At 33.0% G+C, this 27,121-nt stretch overlaps 7 protein-coding genes across 9 annotated transcripts; 3 read left to right on the top strand and 4 right to left on the bottom strand.

Moving 5' to 3' along the window:
- The first annotated feature begins 1,094 nt into the window (after positions 1-1,094).
- Positions 1,095-3,562, top strand: LOC17892821 (protein MID1-COMPLEMENTING ACTIVITY 2). Of its 3 annotated transcripts, none has more exons than XM_023786110.1 (10): positions 1,095-1,219; positions 1,304-1,373; positions 1,497-1,539; positions 1,623-2,041; positions 2,121-2,515; positions 2,605-2,714; positions 2,820-2,891; positions 2,986-3,092; positions 3,167-3,266; positions 3,346-3,562. In XM_023786110.1, exons 4-10 carry the CDS (start codon positions 1,631-1,633, stop codon positions 3,396-3,398), a joined length of 1,248 nt encoding a protein of 415 aa, XP_023641878.1. In that variant the 5' UTR covers positions 1,095-1,219; positions 1,304-1,373; positions 1,497-1,539; positions 1,623-1,630; the 3' UTR covers positions 3,399-3,562. The 3 variants fall into 3 exon arrangements, with proteins under 3 accessions (XP_023641878.1, XP_023641877.1, XP_006297774.1); XM_023786109.1 differs by having other exon boundaries at positions 3,337-3,562; XM_006297712.2 differs by having other exon boundaries at positions 1,096-1,219; positions 3,340-3,562.
- Positions 3,563-4,405: 843 nt separating this feature from the next.
- LOC17891764 (bZIP transcription factor 27) lies at positions 4,406-5,663 on the bottom strand. The gene is made up of 3 exons (XM_006299727.2): positions 5,049-5,663; positions 4,836-4,913; positions 4,406-4,747 (listed from the first exon to the last, which is right to left on the bottom strand). The coding sequence occupies exons 1-3, from the start codon at positions 5,586-5,588 to the stop codon at positions 4,676-4,678; spliced, it is 690 nt and encodes a 229-aa protein (XP_006299789.2). The 5' UTR covers positions 5,589-5,663; the 3' UTR covers positions 4,406-4,675.
- Positions 5,664-8,484: 2,821 nt separating this feature from the next.
- On the bottom strand, positions 8,485-10,345 carry LOC111831679 (la-related protein 1C-like). The gene is made up of 6 exons (XM_023786795.1): positions 10,148-10,345; positions 9,492-9,888; positions 9,283-9,406; positions 9,030-9,120; positions 8,859-8,930; positions 8,485-8,745 (listed from the first exon to the last, which is right to left on the bottom strand). The coding sequence occupies exons 1-6, from the start codon at positions 10,343-10,345 to the stop codon at positions 8,581-8,583; spliced, it is 1,047 nt and encodes a 348-aa protein (XP_023642563.1). The 3' UTR covers positions 8,485-8,580.
- A 1,700-nt stretch (positions 10,346-12,045) lies between these two features.
- LOC17892372 (aspartyl protease family protein 1) lies at positions 12,046-15,264 on the bottom strand. Its single transcript, XM_006299840.2, has 10 exons — positions 14,736-15,264; positions 14,463-14,598; positions 13,791-14,026; positions 13,426-13,650; positions 13,174-13,309; positions 13,023-13,099; positions 12,843-12,942; positions 12,698-12,755; positions 12,529-12,600; positions 12,046-12,418 (listed from the first exon to the last, which is right to left on the bottom strand). Exons 1-10 carry the CDS (start codon positions 15,038-15,040, stop codon positions 12,222-12,224), a joined length of 1,542 nt encoding a protein of 513 aa, XP_006299902.1. The 5' UTR covers positions 15,041-15,264; the 3' UTR covers positions 12,046-12,221.
- Positions 15,265-16,636: 1,372 nt separating this feature from the next.
- LOC17893604 lies at positions 16,637-18,551 on the top strand. Its single transcript, XM_006299233.1, has 7 exons — positions 16,637-16,774; positions 16,878-16,964; positions 17,222-17,461; positions 17,564-17,722; positions 17,809-17,862; positions 17,949-18,092; positions 18,174-18,551. The coding sequence occupies exons 1-7, from the start codon at positions 16,637-16,639 to the stop codon at positions 18,549-18,551; spliced, it is 1,200 nt and encodes a 399-aa protein (XP_006299295.1).
- Positions 18,552-19,058: 507 nt separating this feature from the next.
- LOC17891531 lies at positions 19,059-19,887 on the top strand. The gene has a single exon (XM_006298885.2). The coding sequence runs from the start codon at positions 19,075-19,077 to the stop codon at positions 19,807-19,809; it is 735 nt and encodes a 244-aa protein (XP_006298947.1). The 5' UTR covers positions 19,059-19,074; the 3' UTR covers positions 19,810-19,887.
- Positions 19,888-21,670: 1,783 nt separating this feature from the next.
- Positions 21,671-23,672, bottom strand: LOC17891840 (NEP1-interacting protein 2). The gene is made up of 5 exons (XM_006298351.2): positions 23,082-23,672; positions 22,666-22,844; positions 22,467-22,550; positions 22,198-22,365; positions 21,671-22,090 (listed from the first exon to the last, which is right to left on the bottom strand). Exons 1-5 carry the CDS (start codon positions 23,269-23,271, stop codon positions 21,968-21,970), a joined length of 744 nt encoding a protein of 247 aa, XP_006298413.1. The 5' UTR covers positions 23,272-23,672; the 3' UTR covers positions 21,671-21,967.
- Positions 23,673-27,121: the final 3,449 nt, after the last annotated feature.

Genomic DNA, 27,121 nt, shown 5'->3' with positions numbered 1-27,121 from the left:
AGCAAACCCCAACACATATTTTATTAATAGTGGTGGAAAGAAAAGTAAAGACAGCATAGCTTTAAACTGTAATTTTGTTCTCAAAAACTTTGTCACACTAAAATTTTGATTATTAGTTATGATGTGTATATTTTATTTATAAAATTTTGAGAAAAATATCACCGACGAAAAATATTCCGTTATCATTACTAAACAAATAAAACAAATTTAATATACACAATTGTACAAATAATTTTATTTTAATTTTAATTCTTCTCATAAATTTAAAAATATGATATCATAATTTGTATATACCCAACTTTCTTATAAACACTGACTAACGAATTATGTATAACTAAACTACAAGAAAATGTGTATATTGTGACCAATTTTTGTGTCAAAATGGTTTGTCACGAATTTATATAGCCTTAAACTTTGTTTTAGTCTTTTTAGTTAAATTTTGTGTGTTTATATAGCCTTAAACTTTGTTTTAGGCCTTGAATGTTAATAAATTCTACAATAGACTTTGGATTTTGTTTTCCAAAAACCCAAATTTTCTCCATTCAAGATTTTAGACTGAATAGATTCCCTAAAAAATAGGGAAACTAGTTTTTAAGTTTTCTTAACAATTTTTAATAGAAACCAAAATTCACATATTTGATATTTTAAGAAAATACTAATGACACTTCTTTTTTTCTTTTTTCTATTATGTATAAAAAATAAAAATAAAACCAAAAAATAATATTTATTACCAAAACTAAAAACCTAAAAATCAAAAACCAAAAGCTAAAAACCAAAAACCATAATCTAAAAACTATTTAACAACCAACAACCATTCATGGCCTTAGTTTAAATTTTGTTTTCCTTCTCCAAAACTTGCACCGCTTTAAATTTGACGGTCTCTAGGAGCATAAACTATACGTGGTAGATTTGTAATTATGTAGAGTGACACATGGCCAAATCGTAATTCACAACGGGTGCAAGCTACCTAATTTTTTCCGACGTGGCAGTGGAAGGTGGATAGATAAAGCAAGTGAAGAAAAGAATAATGGATGATAATAAAACCAAAACATTACCAAAAACTCTCGTGAGTCTCTTTGCTTGCTTGCACTATCTCTACTAGCTAGTCCACTAGCTTCTTCTTCTTCTTTCTTTTTAGTGGATAAATCTCTCTAACCTTACTCGAAGACAAAATAATTATTCTCCATCTCTGTAAGATTTCTTGAAATGTATATATGAGGTGAGCATTTCAACAACTGTTTCCTCCCTTAAAACAATTTCTCTGATTTTACTTTCTTTAAAGAATGTCCTCTGTTTTTTGAAGATCTTTAACGTAGAGAAAGCTTAAGGACCTGGAGAAAATTTACCAAACTTTGTCTTCTTCAACGTATGAGGTGAGCATTTCAAGAACTGTCTCTTCTCTTCAATTTCAATTTCTGTGATTTTCCATGTTTGATTTCACAGTTAAACAGATAAATTTTCACTTTTGTGGCCTTTTTTTTCTTTTTCTTGTTTAGTTCTTGAAAATGTTCTCTGTTTTTGAAGATCTTTAACGTAGAGGTAAAGTCTCAAACTTTCTTGAGTTCTGCATCGTTTAGTTCTCAACATTACTGTTATAGTTTTTGAGCTGGTCCGAGCTGCAGGAAGAGAAATGGCTCATTCATGGGAACAATTAGGAGATTTTGCGTCAGTAGCTCAGCTTACAGGCGTAGACGCCGTGAAACTGATTGGAATGATAGTGAGCGCAGCGAATACGGCTCGAATGCACAAGAAGAACTGTCGTCAGTTCGCTCAGCATCTTAAGCTCATTGGTAATTTGCTGGAGCAGCTTAGGATCTCTGAGATGAAGCAATATTCAGAGATTCTTGAGCCCCTTGAAGGGCTTGAAGATGCTCTTAGAAGATCTTACATTTTAGTTAATAGTTGTCAAGAAAAGAGTTATCTTTACTTGTTGGCTATGGGATGGAACATTGTTTACCAGTTTCGTAAAGCTCAAGACGAGATTGATCGCTATCTTAAGATCATTCCACTCATCACTTTGGTGGACAACGTTCGCATTCGGGTAAGACTCGCTTGCATTGCTTACCATGTGTTGTTGTCTTTGCCATTGTTTGATATAAGAGTATGGTTGTTTAATGTAGGAGAGGTTAGAAGTTATAGATTGTGATCAGCGTGAGTACACTCTTGATGAAGAGGATTGGAAGGATCAAGATGTTATTTTGAAACAAGTATCCACTAGAGAAGCTGCTAAATCAGTTTTAAAGAAGACTCTCTCTCGTTCTTACCCGAACATGGGGTTCTGCCAAGCGCTCAAGAGAGAGGAGGAGAAACTGCAATACGAGTTGCAACGTTCACGGGCGCGTTATGATGTTGATGAATGTGAAGTCATACAACGTTTGATTGATGTTACACAAACCGCTGCTTCTGCTGATGATACTGATCCTGAAAAGGTTAAATCTAGTAAAGAAGACCTTACCTCTAGCCAGAAGAAAGATGATTTGTATGAAACCGATAGTGATATTCGAACAACTTCAAGGTTAATCCCCATTTGCTGCGATATCGATGAAAAGATTCATTTACTTGATGTGTTTTTCTCAAAATGTGTGGTGTACTTGTTGAATGCAGATCAACGTCTTATGTTTCATCGGGACATGATCTTCTTTCAAGAAAATCATCGCAACACCGTGAGGAATGGCACACTGACTTGTTGGATTGTTGTTCAGAACCTTGTCTAAGTAAGCCCTTTCCTTCTGTTTTTTTTTTTCTATATGTGATAGTTACCTTTGAATGTGTTACAATTCAAGATTCATACTTATACACATTTGAATCTGTGAAATAAGGCTTGAAGACATTCTTTTTCCCTTGTTGTACATTGGCAAAGATCTCTACTGTGGCAACTGGTAGACAAATCTGTAAGAATCCTTCTACTAATGAAGATTAATGGCTAAATTATATATAAGCTTCCAAGAATCTGATTCATCATTTTGGATTTTATGGCTTTCTCAGCTTCAGCTAAAGCTTGTAATCAGCTAATGGTATATTCTTTGATACTCTCATGTTGCTGCTACACTTGCTGCATAAGGAAGAAGCTTCGAAAGACACTGAACATAAAGGTACATCGACTAAACCTTTTGTTTCCCCACTATCGATATACTTCGTACAAAGGCTTAAGTTCATGATATGGCAGGGAGGGTCCATTGACGACTTCTTGTCACATCTAATGTGTTGTTGTTGTGCCCTTGTCCAAGAACTGAGAGAAGTCAAGATCCGTGGCGCTAACTCGCACGGTAAAAGATATATAGAATAAACATTTCTTTACGATTCGAATTCGAATTCTTGAAAATCTAATATATGAAGCAGGTACAGAGAAGGATATGAAGGAAATGAGTCCACCAACACCTCAGTTCATGGAAGAATGAAGTGCTTGTCCAACACGGAACATAATTGGGGTTTTCTTGATTAAACGAATCTTCTAATTTTATTGGTTACAACTTACAACTTGACATCATGATTTAATGTAAATTTGTATATTGATTGGGAACAACCGAACAATATAGAGATTTCAGAACGTTCTCCATATACTTTCCTATCTATGCAATCTTGTAGATGATAAAATATTGTAACCAAACAATTGATTTGAGGGAACAAAACACAACTTTATAAGTAAATCTATAAGGTATAAGATAATATATGCATGTGCTTCATACTAAGTAAAGTTAAAAGGAATTTATTCTGAATGTTGATTTCGAATAATGATACTGATGTTTATCTCTATCCAAATTGTGTTGTTATTCCTTAAGATTGGTTCCAAATGCAGAAGAACAAAATATTATTGGATCACAGTGAAGTAAGCAAAGCTGTTCAACACTACTTAGAACAGTTTCTACTTTTTCAGAAGATGTATCAATACATTACTCCACCTTGTGTACTGACTTGACTTGCTCCTTGTAGAAGAATCTTTAAAGTTGTCTTTGATTCACACATAAAGACATTATTGTGGCAATATAAAGATAAATGCATAGTTAAGAACTCAGGTGAGTTTACTAAACCATATTAAAGAGGATTAATTAGCAAGTTTTTGGTTAATGCGATTCACACTTTTGGAAAGGAAAAAAAAAAGAGAGTAGATGCCACCAAGCTAAGTTTGCTCTTTAATTTAGGGCTTTTATTTGTCTCTCTTTCTGGTTACTAATAAAAAGCATACTATACACAAGAAAAAAAAAAGGTCAACCAAGATAAGGTAGATCCAGAAGAGAATCTATCCTTGGACATTATCATCAAAGAGTTATCTCCATCAAGGTCATTACTAGTGGACCAAAAGAGGAAATAAAAACAACAACAAAGGTTTTGAGGTGATGACCAGTATTAGCAGAAAACAACTACAAACAACAGTGCAATAAATGGGTTCAACAGTGAAAATCAGAAACTCATGTACTAACTTAGATAGAGACTTGACATTACAATAATAGAGAGGTTAAGTAGGAAAAAAAATAATAATACAAAAGTCAGAAAGACTTGATAAAGGAGGAAGGAAGAAGAAGAAAGAAGAAAGTTCGTTGCTTACATTAATTTACCACAACTTTAACTTAGCTAGAATGTACAAAACGTTTCCTGTTTTTTTCACTTAACTTCTTGATGAGAAACAAACACTTATGACTTCCCCAAAATGGGGAAACAAAGGACTTGTAGGTTTTTCTCAAAATGGAGCTGTCGAAGACCGTTGAAGTGTTTTCTTCACTTGGTGTTGAGTTGCTTCTGCCATTTTCAACTGCATTTACCATAACATAGGCATATAAGTTACTGCATGTAGTAATGCAAGATAGAATGAGACTTTAACTAATCAGTACTAGTTTTACCTGCTCATGTTGTCTCTCGAGTCTTGCATTCTCTGTTTGTAGGTGAGCAATTTCAAGCTCCAGCTCATTTGTATATGCCTGAATGATTAGAGAAAAACAAACACAAACCATTTTGATACAGAGGAACTGTAAATTTTTTTAACTTTAGGTTACTTGTTCTATTCAATCTAAAGGAATCTGAAAGTGGAAGAGTAAAGAAAGAGAGACACGTTCCTGTTTCCTAGCTCTTGAACGAGCAGCAGATTCTCTATTCTTGATCATACGCTTATGCCTTCTGTCTCCTCTGCTTCCATCAGAATCTTGGCCTCGTTTCTTCCCAAAACAACCAAATCTTGCAGATCCCTCAAAGGAATTAGGGTTAGAAGCAACAAGGGTATCTGTGTTGTCAAGAAACTTAAAGCCAACGCCGGAGTTTAAGCTGAGAACAGTGGCAGGAGGAGGAATAGGCAGAGGAGAGCCGTAGAGAGCAGTGACAATAGAAGAAGAAGAAGAAGGCGGTAGTGGTGGTTGTTGTTTTAGAGGCATGTTGAGAAAATCTTGAAAGATAGAGTTATTATTAGGGTTTTGGTTCTTTAACATTGGCTCATGACCAATGTTTACTTGGCGATGGTAGTGAAGCGAACCAAGATTGATCTCTTTCCATACCTCTTCCATGGTGACTTGAGACTTGTTCTGACCTTGGGAGGATGATGATGATGAGGAAACTGAAAAAGCACTATGGTTGATCTTATTATGCTTTGCTGATGACAACATTGGAGAACAGAACAGAACAGCATAGAAAGCTTTGTCTTTTGGTTTTTGGGGTGTCAAATGTCTTATAGAGAGAGAGAGAGAGAGAGAAAAGAGACAGTGAGCTTCTTCTCTCTCAATGGTCATCTCTAGTATCATGATGGATGGTTGGGTCCAGAAGAAGAGACAAGATACAATTGTTCTAGAAAAAAAAAAAAAAATGTTAATATCATGTAATGACTTTTTGGTCACTTAATCCAAAATGTGATAATGATAAACCTATAGTTTATGTGACGTCAAACTTTTCTTTCATGAGATAATGATTTCAATGTTTAGAGAAAACACTATTTACCAATTAGTATGAATGCTTGATCCTTAAAATCTAGAGTTGGTGGGTATAAAGAAGACTAAAGAGATTCTTTGTTTTTTTTTTTTTTCTTTCTTTCGAAAAGGTGTAACCAATAAGCTATGGTTTTGGTTTTATAAAAAAGTGTGTAACATTCACAATTCAATAACCTTTAAAATCGCTTTCACGTGTGTGTGTGTGTGTGTGTGACCTTTGCTTTGCTTTGTTTTTTTTTACCAACTTTTCTGTTTGTTTTTTTACCTTTTTGTAAATCAATCAATTACCCCATATTTTTTTCAACTTTTACGATAGTTTTGTTTACATAATACATCAATTCCGATTTAAGTATAGCTTAATCCACTACAACCACTTGCGTATATGTAAGATTACTCGATCATCAAATCCGATAATGCACACCCTATCATAATTTGAGTTTGACGTCATTTTTTGTTAAGTATGGTCAAGTAAAATAACAATGTGTATTCGTCATCTCAACTATATACATCACACAACATGTGATTATAAAAACATTATAAGAGTGCATGTGTCTATATATGTTGGTAGAGATAATTGAAACCAACTCTTTTCTTTATATAAAGAAAGCTTATTGGTTGAGTAAAAAGATAACTGAGCCTTGATGTGATTGAATTTTTCTGTTCACAATATCGAGAGGTTTATAATGCGAAATGGAAATTGAAAAATAAAATAAATAATGCCTTTGATATTTCAGTATATATTTTTACAAATAATGCATTTCCTCATCATCATATCAATTAATTTTATGTTTCATATTATTGAGAAAACTATTCACCTGTGACTAAAAATATATATTATCTTATCTGTTCTTGATTTTTATCATTTTTTGGTCTTTTTATCTAAACAATTATTGTATTTCCCATCGTACCAAAATAGAACTCATTGAAGCTATGTCCTTTAATAATCGCAATTTTTTTAAATCGCAAATTGTTCGTTTAACAATCGCGCAACGGGTTGCAATGGCAAGAAAACCAACTAAACCGCGCGACGGATTTCAATCGTAAGAAAACCAACCAAATCTCTTAACCGAAACTAATAACCAAACGGCCACACATGCATGGTATTTGACTATTTTGTCTACCATTCCAAAGACAATGAGATTGACGTGGCAAGTTCCTATGGATAGAACAAGTGTTAGGTTTGTGTTGCTCTTTCTCAAACTTCATTAACTTTGCTTTACTCTTCGTGTTAGTCTTTGTCTATTGTCCAATATCTTATCGACCTTTCTTATCACTACATATATGACCTAAGACTAACTTTACTTAAGACCAAACAATGAGGGAAATAAAACCCAAACATATTCATGAATGATTGAATAAACGTGACTCTCTTATTAGGCTTCAAATGATTACATTATTTTCTTTATTTTGCATGGTGTAGAGCTTTTCCAATAATTTTTACTATATTTTCCATTCTTCTGCAATTGTCTTGCACATCTTCATTAACCTTGATGGTGTTTCTTAACCTTCTCGACTTAGTCAATATACAAAATGACTAAAGTTTTTTCTTTTGTTAAGCTTTCATCTTTTTATCTTATGAACATGAACTGATGGATAATGAGAATGCCCTGTGAGTATCTTTGACCCGTCTGATGCTTTAACTTGAATATGCACATCAGCTCATGCATCACATCTATCAGTAAATAGGTTATCTCTAGATCGTACGACAAGGCAACATGAGTAGTGGTAACAATAATACAACTATATTTCCAACGTGGAAGAAGTTGTCTTTTCGTACTTTGATTGGAGAAGGTGTCTTCTGTACTTCGCAAGTTGCAAATTTGCTACTCCAATTGATAAGAATCATATTAGTATAACTTACCATTTTGGTTTCTTTGTGTGTTTCGTTTGTTTATTAAGGTATTCCCTTTTTTTAATATGTAACTGTGAGTTTAGGTTTCTTATAGACAGAGTATTTTTCCCCCTGAAGCTATTGGTTTGGTCGTTTCTACTTCAGTCTTCTTCCACATATATAGCTATGCATAAATATAGTATATACCTAAGTTCAGAGAAAAAGAAGTTATGAAATTTTCAACAACATATATCATTTTCCAAGGAGAGAGTTAGACTTTTGTTATCTAAATTTGAATATGAAAACTGTAATTTTCATTTTCTTAGACCAATCTTGATGATAGGCTGAAATGAGATAATGATGATGACCAAGCACACTATTGGTAACAAAAGTAAGTAGATTTATTATGCAACTAGAATTTAACATGCCGTATATACACTGCGGAAAAATATTTGTATTTTAAAATTTGCATATCAATAGTGGTTATTCTACGATGATTTTGCTATTTTATTATAAATATATTTTTCCGTAGTCATATAGAATTTGATTGATTTAAACGGAGTAGTTGCGGTTACACATGCATAAACTTACAAAAGTATGATGTTTGGTTCCTAACGTTTATCAAATGTTTTGAACGATGAACTTAGAGGTTGCAATTAAGTTTCTGTGTTTTTGTTAGGTAATTGATTGGGTCCTAATACTGACAGAGTAAGAAGCAATAACATCCAGAAACACATTATACCACCATTAAAATGCGTATAAAATAAGAGGTTCATATAACGAAAAGAACATACTACCTCGGATTAATCCGGAACAAAAACAACATACATAAACTTTGATCTTTTATTCTAAGTTATCAGTTAGAACTTTACCCGAGTTTATGTTTTGGGTGATTGGTTTTGGACTTTGCTTAGGTCTTTCATGTTCTAGGGTTGGAACAAAAGGAACCCGCAAATGAAGAGGCATTAAGTATTTTCTCCACATATCTCGACTTCGTATTTCATAGCCCTATAAATAAACAAAACACAAGTTGTTAGTTACGTTATATCAAATACTAAATAGTAAAATGAACTTATCATATCATTAAAATTGTAATAGGAATCAAAGTTATGACAAGATACCTTCAATTCAACAACGTTTGAATTTTGTAAAGCGTCCACTATAAGTTGAATGTTTCTTGTCAACGCTTTGAGCTTGAAAAGAAAGAGCAATAAAGTATATATGAAAATAAATAAAAGAAACATATCAATGAAAAAAACAACTAAATAAACATTTTACCATTAATTTTTTACCTTATTGAAACCTGCAATAAATTGTATATGAACAAAACCTTCGCTACTCATGCGCATGCGCATGAAATTATCGGTCTTTAAATTCTTCTCACTGTTACAAAAGGAAAACAATATAATAACAAAAACTATAACCACAATTTTCTTAACATATTTTGTTTTTGATGAATGAGAAACTTGTTTTATGAACATGTTAAAGTTTGTTCTTTGTGTTTTGAATAAATGAGAACATGTTAAAGTTAAAAAGAAATATTACCTAAAATAATAATGAACCTGATTTCGTATTCTAGTTTCCAAAGAATCTTGGTAGACAACTGGAAGAGGTGGTTTGATGAGTGGTCTAGGAGGAGAATGATTATACATTCTTGGTGGTGCTAAATCTGAAATAAAACATGAGTTAGAATTTTTCTGTGAAACAAAACTACAAATAAGAATTGACACTCTCAATATGATTTAACAACTTACCATGAGAGACCATGGGACTACCAAAATGATAACAAGGCTGATATGTTGGTAGCATATACCGATCAAAGACTAGTGGCATAGGTGGTGGTGCATGTATTACGTATCCTGGTATACCTCTTGGTGCTTGTATAAAACCCTCTCTCAAATTCAAGTTTTGATTCCCATGTCCGTGACTCTGACTGCGCCAGCCTCCATGCCTTTGTTGATTACCATTTTGGTTATCGTATGAATTCCATTGATGTTGGTTTTTAGTACCACCATGAGAAAGTTGTTCAGGACGGACATATGAACTTTGTCCCGAGGGTTGTGCAAGAACACTTTTTGCGGACACAGAAACGTTGATCGGTGTACTTAACAATTCTTTTGTGAAGTGTATCAACTTAGTAGCTAAAACATTCTGAAGTACAAAGAGATAGAATCTACATTAGTAATAGAAATACATATAGAATATATAACTTTACCTAATTTTAAGATGAAAATTCAGAGAAAAAAAAATTGAAAACCTGTAACCATAACCAAACAAAGTTATATATCAAAAATAAGAACATTAAGAGATATATAATTCAGTAAACAACAAAAAAATAGTAGATATATGAGCATAAAGTTTCAGTAATCAAACTAAAATCATCACAAAATATAGTAGTAATAATCCAAACCTGACGAAGAGTGTCATAATCTAATGATGATCCTGATGCATCGCTCATCTTTCTCGATGAATCAGATGTAGTCTTGCTCGAGTGAGTTTTGGTTGTGTCAGAAAGTTCTGGCCATGATAAATCTCCCAAAACTGGCTTGATCACAAAATCATCACTAGAAGATATGTTCCATGTTGATCTCCTTTCCACAGAGTTCATCTCAGATCTCTCTAAATTTTTTTGGTGATTGTTTGTGCATCAATGGATGAAGATGGAGACGAATCCATTAAAACGTGGAGAAGCAGACACTCGTTGATGATTCTCGTTGAAGGAAACAAAAGTGTTAGAGTTTGCAACGAGTTTTATATATATATATTTGCATTTTTTTCTCTTTTTATATATATTTTTTGGTAAGTTTATGTTGTTTCTAAATTACAACAAATCTTCTCAGAGATTCTGTTATTGTTAGCAATCTTCTTAATATTAAAAAGAGGAGTACAAAATTGAAAATCATAAAATTTTGGTTTCAAAATTCCTAAAATTACCCTTAATTATACAAGAATTAGAGATTTTTTTAAAATCAATAACGGTGCAATTGTCAAACCAAAAAAAAAAATCAAATTTGCATTGAAGGTCCGCGTGTTTAACCGTACCCGACTGAATTAACCAACATGGTCCGAGCGTTTCAAGGAACTGTGCAACGATGTTGCATTTTTTTTAATCGTTAATTGGGTGTACATGTAAAGATAAAGCCCATTAACTTAATTTTTAATCCAAATCTATCGTTGACATTAACTTAATTTTTGTAACTGAGTTTGGTTTCGAAAACCAAATAAATAAATTAACTTTATTTTAATATTATATTTAATAAATAATACAGAATACAAAATATAATTTTTGTGACCTCACTCTCGATGACATGTATATCTAAATTTATGATGGGTAAATGTGTATAGTTTTTATTTTAAAATCTATGTACTTAGCCATGTTCAGTTTAAAGATGCTAATAAATAATTAATAATTGTGGCTTAATATTAGTATTTTCACACATGTTTTTCGTATATGTATTTGATTAAATATCAACTGCAAATAGCTTTAGATACAAATAATATTCCAAATAAATATAAAACAAAACAAATACAGTATTAGTAATGGCTCTAAAAACGTCCTCATCTTTTAAAAATATTAGTAACGGACTAACAAATATTAGTAACAGCTTTAGATACACATTAAAAATGTTAAACCCACAAATAAGCGGTTATCATTGGTTTTTCTGTGGTAGGTTAAGGATTCAATTAATGAATGATTGTCTGTTGGTTGATATGCCAGTTTCATGTCATTATTTATTAGTAAAAATATAATATATATTTTTTTACATAGGTAGTCAAGTATAAATTATGAAAATATGTGATCATTTAAATTTTTTTATAAATTAAAATTAGAATCTTTATAAAATAATATATAATATTACTCTTAGAAAATATTATATTTATTTTGAATAATATTTTGTAAACAATATTAAATTTAAAAGTATTTAGCTAAATTTGTTTGAACAATCCACAAATCCTCTTACACTAGCCTAAAGTGTTTGTGTTTTATATATGCTACTCGCGAATCAAGCGGGTCAAAATGTTTATTGACCCATCATATGACAAGTCTAACCGGCCGGGCAAACCCGCTTTGACGACGCAATTACAAATGCAACAACTAAGTAACAATATATAAAATTTACAACTATGTTAATTATCAAGAAAACACCACAAATCAGAAACATATTTTTAAAAAGTGTAAAAATATATTATAAATCAGATGAAAACAAATTCTCCCGCGGTATATACTGCGGGTTCAAACCTAGTTACAAATTATTTAAAAATATTTTAATTCATAAATAATAAAACACGTAAAATCTACAACAATAGTGCACCAAATAAACTAATATAACTGTGAAAATCAATTATCATATACATCATAGAAAAAAGAAAAAACAGCTGTAGTGTAATATTTTTTGGTGATTTAAACCAAATTATCTTCTAAAGAATACAAATTCATGTATAGTAGATGACTAAATTATATATATATATACGTGTAAAAATAATCAAATGAAGAAGGCCAAAATTGAGAAGAAGAATAATGAAAGAGAGATAGAGATAGAATAAGCAGAAGACGTCGACGTGTTTGATCTTTGAGATGGTATGTTTGTAGCCTCTGGTTCATACGAAGAAGTTGGCGGTCTAGCCGAGGCTGAGGAACGGTTTGATGGAAGCGTCCGAGCTGAGGTCTCACCTGTGTAACCTTTAGCCATGAAAAAAAAAATCAGGTTAGAAAGAAGATTAGGACCTCAGTGTTCTTGATCAAAACATCCTCTACAGTCTACAGGGAGGAACAATTGATAAGGAACTCACAATCAGATTCTTTCCACCCCAGTACCAGTTTCTCACGATCAAAAACAACGCGGTAGCCAGTCATGAAGTTCTCTGCAAATTGTAAAAATAAAGAAATCCGTTAAAAATCTTGCATTTTAAATTTAGTGACACAACATTTTATTGGTAGAGTTTCCAATTTGATTCTCACGTCCGATGATGCTAATCTCTTCTATCTTCATGATGGCTAAACAGTAGACATCTGTGTCCTGAAATCATCACAAGGATAGAGCTTAAGTAATGGCAGATAGAGAACAGAGGGGCACGGGCGCTGTAATAACAGAGGCCTAACTAACCTTCATGGGGATTACTACTAACGGGTGATAAACGGGATATGAGCTCCCGCCTTTCATCGTAAGATTCACAGCTGGATACTGGAAGCTGTCTTTGTTTGCGCTGCACATAGATAGAGCCAAAGTTAGTTAATAAGGTTTTAGAGAGAATCAGAGTGATGGTGACCAGAGTAAAGAAGCAACCTTAATGCATAACAGTACTCAAAAGGTAAGTCTGAATCAGTTGTTTGGTAGCGTTTGTCCAGAGCTAAAGAATTAAACTGCAAAATCATATTGTTTAATAAGCCATGTAATACCAATCACAGATCATATTACAATCTAGATGAGGACTTACACTTTCTGAAATAAGGGTGTAAGCTGCATCAGTCAGATAAGTGAACGAGGTTCCAGAGTCGAAAACAGCATCAAATTCAAGATCACCAACATTTCCTCCAACGCTTATTTTAGTGACAGTGATGTTGTAAGTAGGACTGGTTAACAAGAAAAAAATATAGTAGTTAGAAGAAACAAGTGGAAGTATATTCAAGGGGTCGGACAAGTTTAGTTAAACATAAAGAAGATATGATTCAACGGCTTGCTTGCTTACTGTGGTTGTCTTATGTTCAATGGCGTTTCCCGTTGGTCTACACTACCTTTATCTCCAAAACTGATCCTACCAGCTCCATCAGTCCCAAAACACATTGAGAATGAGTTTGCTGCAATTCCTTCCTTTGCTAGTACGCTAGGAACCGATATGTCTTCTAAGCCAAGCCCGAAAAGACCATTTGGAGCTGCACCATCATGGAATACACCAGTCTGAACTTGACCACATCTGTTCCAGCACAGAAAGATTGTTAAAATGAAAACACAAAGATTTAAGCTTGCCTACATAATAGATGGTTTGAGAAACATAAAAAATCTCTATGTTATTATATCGTATACTCAAAAGTTTGTAAGGAAGAAATTATTCACCCCAAAGTAACTCGAGCGGGAATAGTTTTGGAACTTTTGTCATTTGAAACTAAGTGAAGTACATCCTCTACCAAGACTCCAGTAGACGAGGTACCATTAGAAAGATACCGGATCTGGTATGGGCAATTACTTTGAGGGGAAGCGCATCGATCCCCTCTTGTACATAACGAGCTATTACAAGGAACTTTAGAACTTGTTGATGATACATTAGGGCTATAAATATTAAGTTCCAAACTCTGCAACAACGAAGGAAAAACTTACGTAAGAAACAGACCAACTTGCAAAAATAAAAAAAAATGTCTAAAGAGATAATACATCAAATGTCAATAAAACAAAATCTAAGCATAAACATATCTCTTTCACAAAAAAAATATAGTCTGCATGGTGAGCAACTTAGCACTGAATTTATCAACATAGATGTCTCCTCGATAGGTCTAGTGTCAGTGTCAGGGTCACTGTATATCAGTGTTGAAGACTTGGTCAACAAAGAGCTGCCCAAAGTCAGATTACTATCATACAATCTTATCTTTATCCCACAAATAAACCCTCACTTAGAACAAATCCTTTAGGTTCTTCACAATCTAGACCAAATCCTCAAGAGAACAAAAGTTTCGCAAGCTAGCAACATACTCAAATGAAAATGTACATCAAAGCAAAAAAAAGAAACATTACCGAGCCACCAGGCGCTTTCAATTCACGAACACAATTGGTGCAGTCACAGGGCAACCAAAACAAGTCACTTCCAGTGTCTAAAGCAACCAGAAACCAATCAGACGGCGTCCCAATCGACACATTAGCGTAATGCAAACTGTTACAAAACAACCAACCAAACATGAAACATCTCCAAACCTCTCAAGTGCTCATAAAAAATTCACAAGTATCCATAAAAAATCAACCTTTCGAGCTCAAAAATTGAGAAAACAAAGGAAATTTAGAAAACCTTACAATCCTAAAGCATCAACACGAACAGTTTCGTTGCCGTCAGAGAAAGTAACAAGTGATTGATCAACAGAAGCAAGCCTACGACCTCTAATTAACCGATCACGATGAGCCATCACTCTGTAATACTTAGACGAGTCTCGATTAGGCAAACCATCTCCAGGCAAAGCCCTAACAACCTGATCCGAGAAACGGTGATGAAATTCAAACCCAAATTCACCAAATCCTTCGCATCTATCCAAAACCCAGCTCGAAGACAACAAAAGAATCAGACCCAGATACATAATTCTACAGCTTGAGTACAAAACCATGGCTGGTTCGTCGTCAAAAAAAGTACTCCGCCGAGATCTCGGAAACTTCTAATAACAACCAAAAAAAAATCGAAACTTTCCGAGGAATACTCAAAACCCAGTCTAAATCTTGTCTAGCTAAAGAGCGAGAAAGAATCAAAAGAGAATTTTGTAAAAATTAGGCAGAGAAGAGAAGGATCGTGTGAAGTAGGAGGAAGCAAAGAAGCTCCAAAGTTTTCTCCTTTGTATGATGATGATCAACTTTGAAGTCAATTTATTTTCCTCGGAAAAATAATTAAATAAAGAGTTATTATTATTATTATTTTGTTTAATTATAGTAATAAAAAAAAAGGTGGCAGGTTATATTCATTATCAACCTCAAAAATCAAAATAAAAAGCAAAAGTCAATGTAGAAGTCACCAAAAAATCACAAATTCAAAGTTGCTACTGAATCTGAATTATTAAAAAATATTACAATTGAATTGATGCTATATATTTTGTTCTGTCAACACGTCATTGAATTGAATTATTTAAAAGAATTGGTATTATTAGTTATATGTAGTTGGACCAACTTTACCGTCATTAGAAATGTCTATGATATACGTATAGTCGTCGTTAAACTTTGTATGATTGTATTCAATAATTTTGTGATTTGTAATTGTTACTAGTTATAGAAACGAACATTGTTTAATTACGATGAAACTAGCATTAACTACGTTTGTTCAACTCCGGTTTGGTGGTGACTGTTTCTTGATTATGTTTGGTGTTAATTAAAGACGTGTTTTGACTCTGATCAGACCAAGTTGTTTCCGTTAACCCTTGTAGCTTTGTGATATCTGTGTACTGTTTAGCTATTTAGGAGTGTTGTGGCTGTTGTTCCTTTTGTTTTGTCTTTAGGTTTAGACAAAACCAAATTGTGCATGTTCGATTGTTTTTGGAAATGTTCCAACTTGTACGTAGATGTTACGGGTTACCAAGTCAATTCAACATTTCATATTCATTTGCCAAATCTCTCTATTAGGTTAAATTTTGTATAGAAACTTTAGCTCAATGATTAATTTCATTTTTTTATTGAAGTTTCCTAAATGTTAGTACTGGGCTTCGACGGTTAAAAGGCCCATCCTGTAAAACTCATTAATAGTACGGGAAAAAGTCTTCATAAATGTAGGCCCAATAATTACAGTTCGAGGAGTTGATGGGGAGAGTCAACGAAATGAAATGAGAAAAGATCAGCAAACGGTTCAAGGTCCAACTAAAACCCAACCTTTAAAGTAAAATGAAAAGAGTAATAAATATCATATAATATGTATATCTTTTTTGTAAAAAATGATCTATCCATATACAGTATGTACAAATATTTATGTCTACATTAATTATATTAGTATATATCTAAATAAATTAGTCTATTTCAAGGAAAATATATATTATATCTTGCTTTTAATTGATGTCTATTCTTTAATAAATTAAAACTATTAAAGTATAGAAATTTTATACATAAATGTCTTAACTTTTCTTTGGCACAAATTTTCATATAAAAAAATTAACTTAAGAAAATGAAGCACTTCATAAATACCATATGAATTTTATTATATACTCTTAACCATAATCAGGCCGACGATGATATCATATCTTGTGCTCCATATTCTAATTGTGGCGGCAATAGTCATTGGAAGTGAATTTTTTGATACTCATGATGATGCAGAAGTGGATAGAATCTTAAAAAGAGTCAACAAACCTCCTCTTAAATCCATTAAGGTTGATACTATTTGTGGGTTTAAACAAAAAAAAAAGTTAAACCAAAATAAATTTTTAGTTTCACCAAATTATAATTAATGTACATTTTATAATTTCTATGTAGAGTCCAGATGGAGATATAATAGATTGTATTCATATGAAGGATCACCCAATTTATGATAATCCTTTATTCAAAAACTACACTATTCAGGTTCTTAATTCTTTTTTTTTCTAACTTAAAATTACAGACCTTTTGAAAATTTTTGACCTAAAGAAAATTATTAACATAAATATCTAACTCATCTACAAAATATAGATAATCTTTCTTCGAAAGTAGCATTAGACTTAAAATCATGTCATATATACAAAATCAACATTGTTTCAAATGATGGAATTAAATATATAATACTTCACTTAGCATTTTTCCTGTTTAGTTTCTTATTTGTTGCTAACATTATTGTGTTGTAGATGAGACCAAGTTCCTACCCAAAAGAATTGAACATGAAATCTTCAGCCAATGAAAAACAAAGCACTGTGACACAACTCTGGACAATCAACGGAAAATGTCCCAAAAACAGTATTCCAATAAGAAGAACAAAAAGACGAGATATTTTACGAACAAGATCGATAAAGAAATATGGCAGAAAGAATCCAAACATCATACATCATCCTAAACTATTTAATTCAACTAGTAACTCCATACATGAGGTGCATATAAAATACATATCTCTAAATAGTATTTGAAAAGCCATATATATATATATATATGTATGTTACGTTTGATATATTTGTATGTGTGTACATATATAGTATGCTCAAATTCAAGTGAAAGGTAAGTTTCATGGAGCACAAGCGGTTATAAACGTTTGGAAACCTTATGTCCAAATGACAAAAGAATTTAGCTTAGCACAAATGTGGGTTATGGCTGGTCCATTCTCTGAAGTTAATAGCATTGAAGCTGGTTGGCAGGTTAAAAAACATTTTCAATGTTGCATCTTTTTACATATTTATATAATTATCTTTGATCAATTTTTTCGATCTTCCCATTGTCTTAGGTCTATCATGATCGTTATGGCGATGACAATCCAAGATACTTTATTTTCTGGACTGTTAGTATTGTCTTAAATTATTTTAATTTTAATAATCTGTATTTAGTATGAATTCTTTTTTTAATTGTTTGGTAACTTGGAAACAGGCGGATGGATACAAATCAGGCTGTTACAATCTTGATTGTTCCGGATTTGTTCCTATAAACCAAAAATTTGCATTAGGTGCAGCTGTTAGTAATGTTTCTACCTACAATGGTCATCAATATCATATTCCTACAACTATATGGAAGGTCAATATAACATACAATTTTCCACCTTATGATATTTTATGATAACTTTACAAGTAAATATAAGTTTATTTTTTCTTCTAGGATCCACATTCAGGAAACTGGTGGTTGAAATTTACCGACCATGAATTTGTTGGGTATTGGCCTTCTATATTATTTAACCATCTAAAAGATGGTGCAACTCAAATTCAGTGGGGAGGAGAAATAATAAACTTTAAAGATAGTTCACGGCACACGACCACAGATATGGGGAGTGGTCATTTTGCAGATGAGGGATATCAAAAGGCTAGTTATTTTAAAAATCTTGAGGCAATTGATGAACACGATATTAAGATAAAACCTAAAGAAGGTTATTCTTATATGACACAAGAGGGGTGTTATAACATTAGGTCTGCCTATAATAATCTCTGGGGAATTCACTTCTTCTATGGTGGTCCAGGTCGAAATCAGAAGTGTATATGATTTATACATTATTAATAAAAAGTTGTATAGAAATTTTTCAATAATAATCTTTCATACAATTTGACTCGATCCTTGAATGTACCGATGACTTGTCGACGATATGCATTAGAGACTAAGCGTGAGTATTTTGACTTTCACATCATTCACTATGTCAACGGTATTGAAACTTTAGGCCAACATGATAATGACTTTATTTGAGACTTTGACTCGTTTATTATGCAATTATCCAATCCACCTCTTTAGTTACGTTTAAATCCCAATGTGAACCATGTCCAATACATATTCATAGAGCGAGACATTATTGTTCCATTATACTTAAAAGACAAGCTACAACTTGGTTAGTCAAACCAAAATACATAACGATTCTACCCTAAAAGTAAACTCTCTTATATTTCTCAAATTTTTTCTATGTAATTGATTACCAAAAGTCTTCTTCTAATTTCACTATAAATAGCTTAAAACCTTGTTGTCTAAAATAAGAAACAAAAAAAAATACACAAATCTAAGAGTATTATTACCTCTAATGGCTTCAGGGAAACCTTCAGTGAGACACCCGAGCCACAACCATCCATTGCGCGGCTACAAAGCCCAAGCTGAAGACGAGATCATCTGCTCTGGTTGCGACCTAAACCTAATCGGTGCATCTTTCAAGTGCACAAAGTCAGATTGTGATTACTTCTTGCACAAGTCATGTTTGGATCTTCCACGAGAGATCCGTCACAAGTCTCACCCTAATCACCCTCTAACCCTCCTCTATTCCCCACAGAATAATAACTCCACGTACACTTGTAACGCATGTGGTGAGTATGGATCCGGGTTCACTTACAACTGCTCTACCTGCCAGTACGATGTTCACGTTGGATGTGTGTCTATGCCAGAGACCATGAAGCATAGCGAGCACGCCCACACGCTCGCTTTGATCTACAGTCTTCCTTGCCCAAAGGATCACGTGTTTGGCTGCGATGTTTGCGACGAAACTATGTTGGATAATCAGTGGTTGTACTATTGCAAGACATGTGACTTTGGTGCTCATTTACATTCATGCGTCGCTGAAGAAGAGGAAAAGCCGAAAAGAGGAGGAAGAGGAAGAGGTGGAGAAGGAGGAAGTAGTAGTGGAAGAAGCTCGGCGAATTCAGAGCTAGCTGCCATGTTAAAGGCTCAAAGAGAGATGGAGCAGATGCAGATTGCTCTACACTTGGAGATGCAAAGAGCTAAGATTGATAAAAAGTCAAGAAAGCATATGCTCAAAATGATCTAAGATATCGACTCGTCTATTGCTCTCGGAATCTTGAAACCTATTTTAAAACTTTATCACTTTTTTCTTGTTTTAATGTTTTGTCTTTTAATTTCGTTTTATTGTATTTTTGTTTTCGTTGGTTTTATTTTCGTTTGAATTGTTGCAAGCTTTTCGTTGAACTTTGAATCTAATGATACAAGTGTTGCTTGTGTCAAATACTGTATATATTTCTAAAATTTGACGTAGTTTTCGTGGTACAAGTAGAATTATAAGGATTGCTAAAATCCTTAGACATACTTTAAAATATAATGATATAGAGTTATATATTTAGAAAAGGGATCCTATTCTCATATTAGAATAATAGAATCGTTAATTGATTTAAAACTTCAATTACGTGATCAAAATTATTTTTCTCTAGAATTTTCTTTTCTTTTTTAATAACTCAGGGTAAATCTCTAGACCTATGAAAGGATCCGAGACTAATTATAGGTTTTGATATGTTCTTATTAGTTTCTTCATGCCTACTCGGTTCAATCTACCTATATCCTTTTATAATATACATATCGAATGTGATTAAGCTTGCTACGAAAGAATGTACAACTTTCAACCTGTCAGAGGACAAAATACTCTAGTTGATGCTTAGCAAAGCAACTCAGTTGAAGCTTAGCAAAGCAATTTAGTTGATGCTTATCAAAGCAACTTTGTTGAAGCTTAGCAAAGCAATTTAGTTGATGCTTATCAAAGCAACTTTGTTGGTCGTTTCCCTACTCGCAACACTTTGAGCAAAAATTTCTCATCTTTGCACTGAGTTTTGAGGCCAATATTGTAATTGGAAGTTGACAGCTAAGGAAACAACAATTAAGAGCACTTAGAATTGTTTAAGACTCTGAGGGAGGGAGAGGTCAGAAATTAATCGTAGAAGTCATATTAATTACGAATTTACGACTGGATTTTGCAATATGGGGATGGACAATGACTTCAGACACACACACAAAAAAAGTTTGATATCACATTAGAGAGTGATTTGGATATATAAGTACGTACTTGTGCCTTTAATATTTAACTACTCGTGTCTCTGGTTTTAAGTCCTCAAGAAAAAGCCGAACAACTAGTTTTCTGGCGTAATGGAACACAAGTCACACAACATTAGCCAGAAGATATAAAAAAGAATTTAAATAAACAAAACTCAATTTTTGAGTGATTCATATATATGCTGACTAAACCTAACATTAGAGAACTAGGAGTCCTAAAAAGAACTGTCATTTACATAAGACTAGAGGAAGAGCACGAAGAGCATGGGGAGAGAGATTAAACGTCATGTCTACTTAAGTCTACACCTCGGGCAAACACGGTGCTGCAAGGTGGCTCAGTCTCATTACTTGCAACATGTAAACAGCTAACAAAACAGTTGATGCCATAGCATATTAAGCAGCCAAGCTAAATTTGTTTTTTGTTACGATCTGTATTAAATCCTTGGAACTTCTTTTAACTACCCTAAAAAACAATACCATGTGATAAAAGTTATGAGTACTAGGAGCAGTACAAAGGCTCTGATGCAGTGTGTTTAGTGTAACAGAACTACCAGAAGAACTAGAGGACATAGTATTTTAGTAGGAGTCATTTTAATTACGATTCAATATTGCAATCTGGTGCTAGACAACGACTTCACAGACAGAAAGAACCAACTGATTTTTAAGTATTGTTAGGTAGAGCAAATTTTACATAAAAGAGTGCTTTAAATACGTAAGTACTTTAGTTTGGTTCCACCAGACAAGAATCTAGTAGTATCGTTCAATGGATTTGGTGTCGTCAGTATTGTATCTGGTTTCAAGTGCTCAAAATAAAGCCGACCAAACTAGTTTCTGGCTCAATGGAACACAAGTGACACAATCTTTAGCCAGAATAAATAATTAGGTAAACAAAAACTCTATTTTTGTGTGTTTCTTTGTACAAGGGCTAACTAAAACATAACATTAGAGAACTAGGAGTCCTACAAAAGACTCAGAAAGAAAAAGAGAGGTGCGGTAATGTAAACAGCCAAAAGGAACTGTAATTTACATGAAAGTTGTGGAAGAGGAAGAGGAGCAGAGCCGGCTCTTGTGGTACGAGCTGTAGATATATCTGAACTGCGCGGTTTGACTCCATTATGAGAGATGGACAACGGGGAGAGAGAGAGAGATTAAAGGTCACGTCTACACATTGGGCAAGAACCATGCCTGAGGAGCCAATTGTCTATGCAGGGTAAGTGAAACATGTGATGACAATGAGGCAAGCTTCTAACTGTTTCACCAAGCTGGAAATCCTGCAAAATCAGATACAAGGAGAAGAAAATCCCCAAAACAGGTTTCAGTCACGTACTTGATTCGATATAATGAGCTAACACGAAGCAAACTGATGTTTAGAACCAACCTGAAGACAAACAGAACAAGAGTCTGTGTTCTCAAAAGCATCTGTGTTATTTGTACCAGTAATTGTCATCTTTGGGATTTTCTCAACCAGGTCTCCTGTCAATCCTTTTGAGCCTCCTGTATCAAAGAGGCTTATTTGATCATCAAAGGATGAATCCACAGCTCCCATCTGATCAGGAGAAACAAGACAAAGAAAGATTAATAAAGATGAAGATGCGAATAAAACGGGAATGTTAAAAGTTCTGAAAAGCTTTGTATGCAAAAACGTACTTGACTTTGCACCGCACTTAGCATTGCAGGACCTATGCGTTCCCGTACAAGTCTCCCGCTTAGAAGACTAACAATGACATCAATCTACACACAAAAGAAACACTAGTCAATTCGAAGTTCAATCCAATCAAATATCCAAATATACATACATTCCAAACTTCATAGCAACTTGAAAACAGGGTAAAGTGTTGCTGCTCACCAAATAGAGAAGACATCCGAAACCTGACTCATCGGATTTCCAGAGATCGAGAGATGATTCAAAGACCTCAATAGAGAAAACAGCTCCTGAAATGGCTCCAATTGCTGCTCCTCTAATGAAACCACTCTCAGTTTCTTGGCCTATCAAAGCTCCTGTAAGTGCGCCTAGCAATGTGCCCACTAAACATGAAAAAAGGAAACAACTTTCTTAGCTCCAAGCTAACCAATTTCTAATAACCATATCAATTCAATGATTCATATCAACCCAATCAAAGATAAGTTACCAAAACAATCTCAGAATTTGCAGCAGAGCAACAACAAATATTTGACTGCACAGAGACAAAATCAGATCCAAAAATCGAGTCTTTTGAAACTCCAGAACAATTCCAAGAAAAGGGGAAGAGAAAGAAAACAAACCTAAAGCGAAGAAGAAGGTCAAGATCGCAGAGATAATGGTCCCCAATACAGCAGAGACGAGGAAATGACAAGCGTCTTTAATCCGTTCGACGAAATTCCCAAGAGAAGGACTTGACGAAAGAGGACAAAACCCAGATTGGAATCTATAAGAAGAAGAAGAAGAAGAAGAAGAAGAAGAAGAAGACGACATACTTAACCCTTATGCGTAAACGAAGAGAACCCAGATAACAAAAACAGAGCTTGGAGAGAGGCTTTATATAGGATTACTACAGAGAGAAAAGATGGGATTTTGCTTAGTGCTTAAGAGATAGAGAGAGAGAGAGAGAGAGAGAGAGAGAGAGAGAGAGAGGAAGAGAGGAGATGGGATGTTTCGCTACTTAGCATTTAAAGCTCGGGTGAGTTTGCTTTCATGGCCAGAATTTGTTGTAGGTGAAGAAAGGATTAATCTTTTTATTTGGGTTTTGTTTTGAATGTCACAATCAGTGACGACGACGATATATACCACGAAAGTTTCAAACTTTACGAATTTTCAGAAAGAGCACGGAGTCAGAGATTGATTTATAGAAGAAGAGAACTTATAGAAAATGAGAGATGAGAGCCCTCACGGGGCATACAACTTTCTTATCTATCATCAATTTGGCATAGCACATCTTTTGAAAATTAGTAATTAACTAACAGTTTTTTTTCTTTAGGTAAGCCAATTAGAGGACGTTATTTCTTAGGTAATAGTCTCATTTCCCAATTTTGAATTATACTACACTTTAGCTTAGAAAAGTAATTAGGGTAGGACTTAGGATTAGGACTTAGGACTTAGGAGAAAGCAAGGTGTTTGATTTGTGATTAAGATTAACATCATAAAAACATGATTAAAAATGTCATTTTCAGATTTTTACCACCTTTTTGTTAAATTGTTCCATTTTTAATTATTTTTGTAGGATTTTGATCCAAATTTCCGCTTTTTGTCTTTTTTTTTTTTTTGATGAGACTCAAAATCCTAATTTGGTATTTTATTTTATTTTTGGTAGAAAAATTCTAATTTTGTATAGAACTAAATGCCTGTTTTTTTTTTCTCATTTGTTTAGTCAAATGCTTAAATAATTACAATAAATGACTAAACGTTCCGACTTGGTGAAGATGGTGTCTTCTCCGTTTGAGTGGCCGGCCTTCTCTGTCTACCTTGAGGATATTGCTATTGATAGGGAAGAATTTTCATCTTTCTCTATTTATTATATTTCTCGTAATCTTATGTAAAAGCGGATTCTCTGGCGCGAAATGCTCGCACCACTCCGTTCCCTGTTAAGTATGTAAACAATTGTCCCCTGAATTGGCTCGTTTGAGCTAATTGCTAGTATTGTTGACAAAAAAAAAAAGACTAAACGTATTTTTCAAATTCAACTTATATAAATTTTACATAATAACACAAATGATTTAAGTTGACAATTTTGTTTTCTAAATAAGTTTCTACAAAATTGAAACCAACGTTTTCAAAAGCTAATAATCTAATTAACGTCACTTGCAAACTTTTGACTTTAGATATACTAAGTTACTAACTTCATCATAGACGATGATGACCTTGGATCTTCCCTAGCTAATTTATTTTTGTAAATTTTCCTGTGTTTTGTGCAAGAATTCAACGAATGTCTGAAATGATATATAGTTTTCCCGAACAATCTTAAATGAATCAAGAAAATTTATGCATGAGTTAATATCTTATTTAGAGTTTCTACAAAAAAAAAATATCTTCTATGTTTTATTATTTATGCAAGTTTACTTGTAAACTAACAAAAAGTTAATTAAGTCCACGAAGTTCAACTTAACCCGTAATAAAATCTCATTCGATCACACTTTTCAATTTCTAAAAGTTAAAAATAAATAATATATTATATCAAAAGTCTTATGAAGAAGTACCTAAATCTAACACTCTTTCTGTTTTTGATATTATTTTTTTGTTTCCAAAAAATTGATTTTGTAAATTAAATTAAACTGATACAATATTTTTACTTTACGTTTTTCTCCACATGACATTTTACCTAATGGTTTATATTTTTTTTAATACCAAAAAATAGTTATAAATTAATTTATAAATAAATATTTAATTTTTGTTAATATGTGTGAAAAAAGCAAAGACATCAATCTTTTTGAAACATAGAGAATATTAAAATTTAAAAACTCTAATAGGTTATATCGTACATTAAGCTCGACTTTGTATTGTTGATATGCAATTTTCAAATTGAAGATAAAGTTGCAAAAATGTGTTATTTAAAAGCTTTTTTGCAGAATTTTTTTAAATCTAATCAAAGTTCATTTAAATTAGTTTATTTTATTTTATTTAAAGTCCATGGTTTATTTTCATGCTATCATTAAGTCAATTTAGTGCATTTTAGATCAAAGTAAAAGTTTATGGTATACATTAATTTTAGGATTTTTTTTTTCAAATAACTGTCAGAATAACCTGACCTAACATTTTTAGATAATTGTATGATAGGGATGGTACACATGAAAATTTTCTTTTTTTATATAAAATTAAGTTAAGTTCACTGGTCTCATTCCACTAGTTAAAAATGGTTATTAGATATACCTATTTTACCAACCCAATATTTTATTATAATTGACAGACAAAATAAAACACCATTATATATTATTAATAGAAATTATAGCAAGCATACCTTTAAATTAATAGATATATGTTCAAGAAAATCATAATATTCGAAAACACCAATTTTAAAATTGTGAATCTTGATGCAACTAAAGTTTTCCCCATCATATAGTGGCAATATAATACAAAAATGTGTTTACTTCAAACAAACAAAAAGAAATGAGTAGTTGTGAATTGTAAGCTTTGTGTCCAGATTCAGTTAACAAATAAAAACGTGAACACTTTGCAAATCAAAGCATTGTTTTACGGATGACCGAAGCAGTCACTGCCGTGGCTTACACCATGAGACGGCACTGCGCAGTAAGCTTTGTAACACATCTTCAATGCACATGACATTAAACACATGTATATCTAAATAATGAATTCGATGTCAGAAGAAGAGATGTGTCTATCTCTATCTCCAAAGTAAAGTATTCAAACACTTATTTAAACACACAAATATCTCAAATAATACATGTAACATAGTGGCTTCCTTGTATTAAATACTCGATCCTGATGTATTATTTATACGACATTTAAACAAAATAATATCATCCCGGAAGATATTTTAGATCAAATATATTTTTATACAATCCTAAGAACATTTGGGTCCATGCCACTAGGTCACTAGGTGAGTCCCCATACACAACACATCAGAGTTACATAAATACATACGTAGACGTATTTATGATAAGAATGGTTTTGTTTTTGTGTGTATGGTCTACGTGTGTAGCCGAAAGAAGATACATGTGTTCGTTCCTTTTTTAGCTCTTGATAATCTTGAGCTTACACTCTTATTATATAAGGAAATATAACTTCGACGTAACCATTTTTTTTAACCAATAAGACTTTGTCATAGAACACAAAGTCTACAACTACAAGTACCATGTTGAAGACTTAGGTCATAGACGAGTTAAACAAGTCAATCCGAACATAATTAGACGGCAGCGGCAACCAAACATATACATCTATGTATATATAATCGATGCTCAAGTTTTATATTTTTGACCGTGATTGTCTAATAATAATCTCCGACCTCGGTCAATAGATGTATATGTTTTTGGGTGCCGCCTAATTATGTTTGAAGCAAAGATAATGCTTATTTGTCTTTTTTTTTGTCAACTGGAATTATATTAAAACTTGTTGTGAAACTAAGAATGAAATACGTACAACGCCCAAAAGAGGGAAACTTAAGCCGGCGGACGACGGTAATGTCCCCAGAGTCACTAGTCCTATATAAGGAAATCAAAAGAAAAACGAAATATAAAACAGAAAATTTGCAATCAAAAATAAAAGGAGCCGAAATCTTAAACCAAGAACATAAACTACCGGCAATAAAACCTTAAGATAATATAACCAAGATTATCAAACTACTGGCTATTTGTCTTTCTTTCTAAAAAGGCTT

Source organism: Capsella rubella, unplaced genomic scaffold (assembly GCF_000375325.1).
Source record: "Capsella rubella cultivar Monte Gargano unplaced genomic scaffold, Caprub1_0 scaffold_3, whole genome shotgun sequence".
Lineage (NCBI taxonomy): Eukaryota > Viridiplantae > Streptophyta > Magnoliopsida > Brassicales > Brassicaceae > Capsella > Capsella rubella.
This window is presented reverse-complemented; position numbering and strand designations above follow the sequence as displayed.

Excerpts from the sequence above, each read along its gene's own strand:
- LOC111831679 (XM_023786795.1), bottom strand. The coding sequence starts at position 10,345 with ATGAACTCTGTGGAAAGGAGATCAACATGGAACATATCTTCTAGTGAT. Across the intron at positions 9,407-9,491 it reads TAGTCCCATGGTCTCTCATG|ATTTAGCACCACCAAGAATG; the intron begins GTAAGTTGTTAA and ends GTTTTATTTCAG. Across the intron at positions 8,931-9,029 it reads TTATTGCAGGTTTCAATAAG|CTCAAAGCGTTGACAAGAAA; the intron begins GTAAAAAATTAA and ends TTTCTTTTCAAG.
- LOC17892372 (XM_006299840.2), bottom strand. The coding sequence starts at position 15,040 with ATGGTTTTGTACTCAAGCTGTAGAATTATGTATCTGGGTCTGATTCTT. Across the intron at positions 14,027-14,462 it reads TGAAAGCGCCTGGTGGCTCG|AGTTTGGAACTTAATATTTA; the intron begins GTAATGTTTCTT and ends TCGTTGTTGCAG. Across the intron at positions 12,943-13,022 it reads GAGTACTGTTATGCATTAAG|CGCAAACAAAGACAGCTTCC; the intron begins GTTGCTTCTTTA and ends ATCTATGTGCAG.
- LOC17891840 (XM_006298351.2), bottom strand. The coding sequence starts at position 23,271 with ATGTCGTCTTCTTCTTCTTCTTCTTCTTCTTCTTCTTCTTCTTATAGA. Across the intron at positions 22,551-22,665 it reads TCGGATGTCTTCTCTATTTG|ATTGATGTCATTGTTAGTCT; the intron begins GTGAGCAGCAAC and ends TTTTGTGTGTAG. Across the intron at positions 22,366-22,466 it reads TAAGTGCGGTGCAAAGTCAA|ATGGGAGCTGTGGATTCATC; the intron begins GTACGTTTTTGC and ends TCTCCTGATCAG.
- LOC17891764 (XM_006299727.2), bottom strand. The coding sequence starts at position 5,588 with ATGTTGTCATCAGCAAAGCATAATAAGATCAACCATAGTGCTTTTTCA. Across the intron at positions 4,914-5,048 it reads GTTCAAGAGCTAGGAAACAG|GCATATACAAATGAGCTGGA; the intron begins GAACGTGTCTCT and ends CTAATCATTCAG. Across the intron at positions 4,748-4,835 it reads TCGAGAGACAACATGAGCAG|TTGAAAATGGCAGAAGCAAC; the intron begins GTAAAACTAGTA and ends TGGTAAATGCAG.
- LOC17893604 (XM_006299233.1), top strand. The coding sequence starts at position 16,637 with ATGATATCATATCTTGTGCTCCATATTCTAATTGTGGCGGCAATAGTC. Across the intron at positions 16,965-17,221 it reads TCAAAAACTACACTATTCAG|ATGAGACCAAGTTCCTACCC; the intron begins GTTCTTAATTCT and ends ATTGTGTTGTAG. Across the intron at positions 17,863-17,948 it reads GATACTTTATTTTCTGGACT|GCGGATGGATACAAATCAGG; the intron begins GTTAGTATTGTC and ends ACTTGGAAACAG.
- LOC17891531 (XM_006298885.2), top strand. The coding sequence starts at position 19,075 with ATGGCTTCAGGGAAACCTTCAGTGAGACACCCGAGCCACAACCATCCA.
- LOC17892821 (XM_023786109.1), top strand. The coding sequence starts at position 1,631 with ATGGCTCATTCATGGGAACAATTAGGAGATTTTGCGTCAGTAGCTCAG. Across the intron at positions 3,093-3,166 it reads GAAAGACACTGAACATAAAG|GGAGGGTCCATTGACGACTT; the intron begins GTACATCGACTA and ends ATGATATGGCAG. Across the intron at positions 3,267-3,336 it reads CCGTGGCGCTAACTCGCACG|CAGGTACAGAGAAGGATATG; the intron begins GTAAAAGATATA and ends TAATATATGAAG.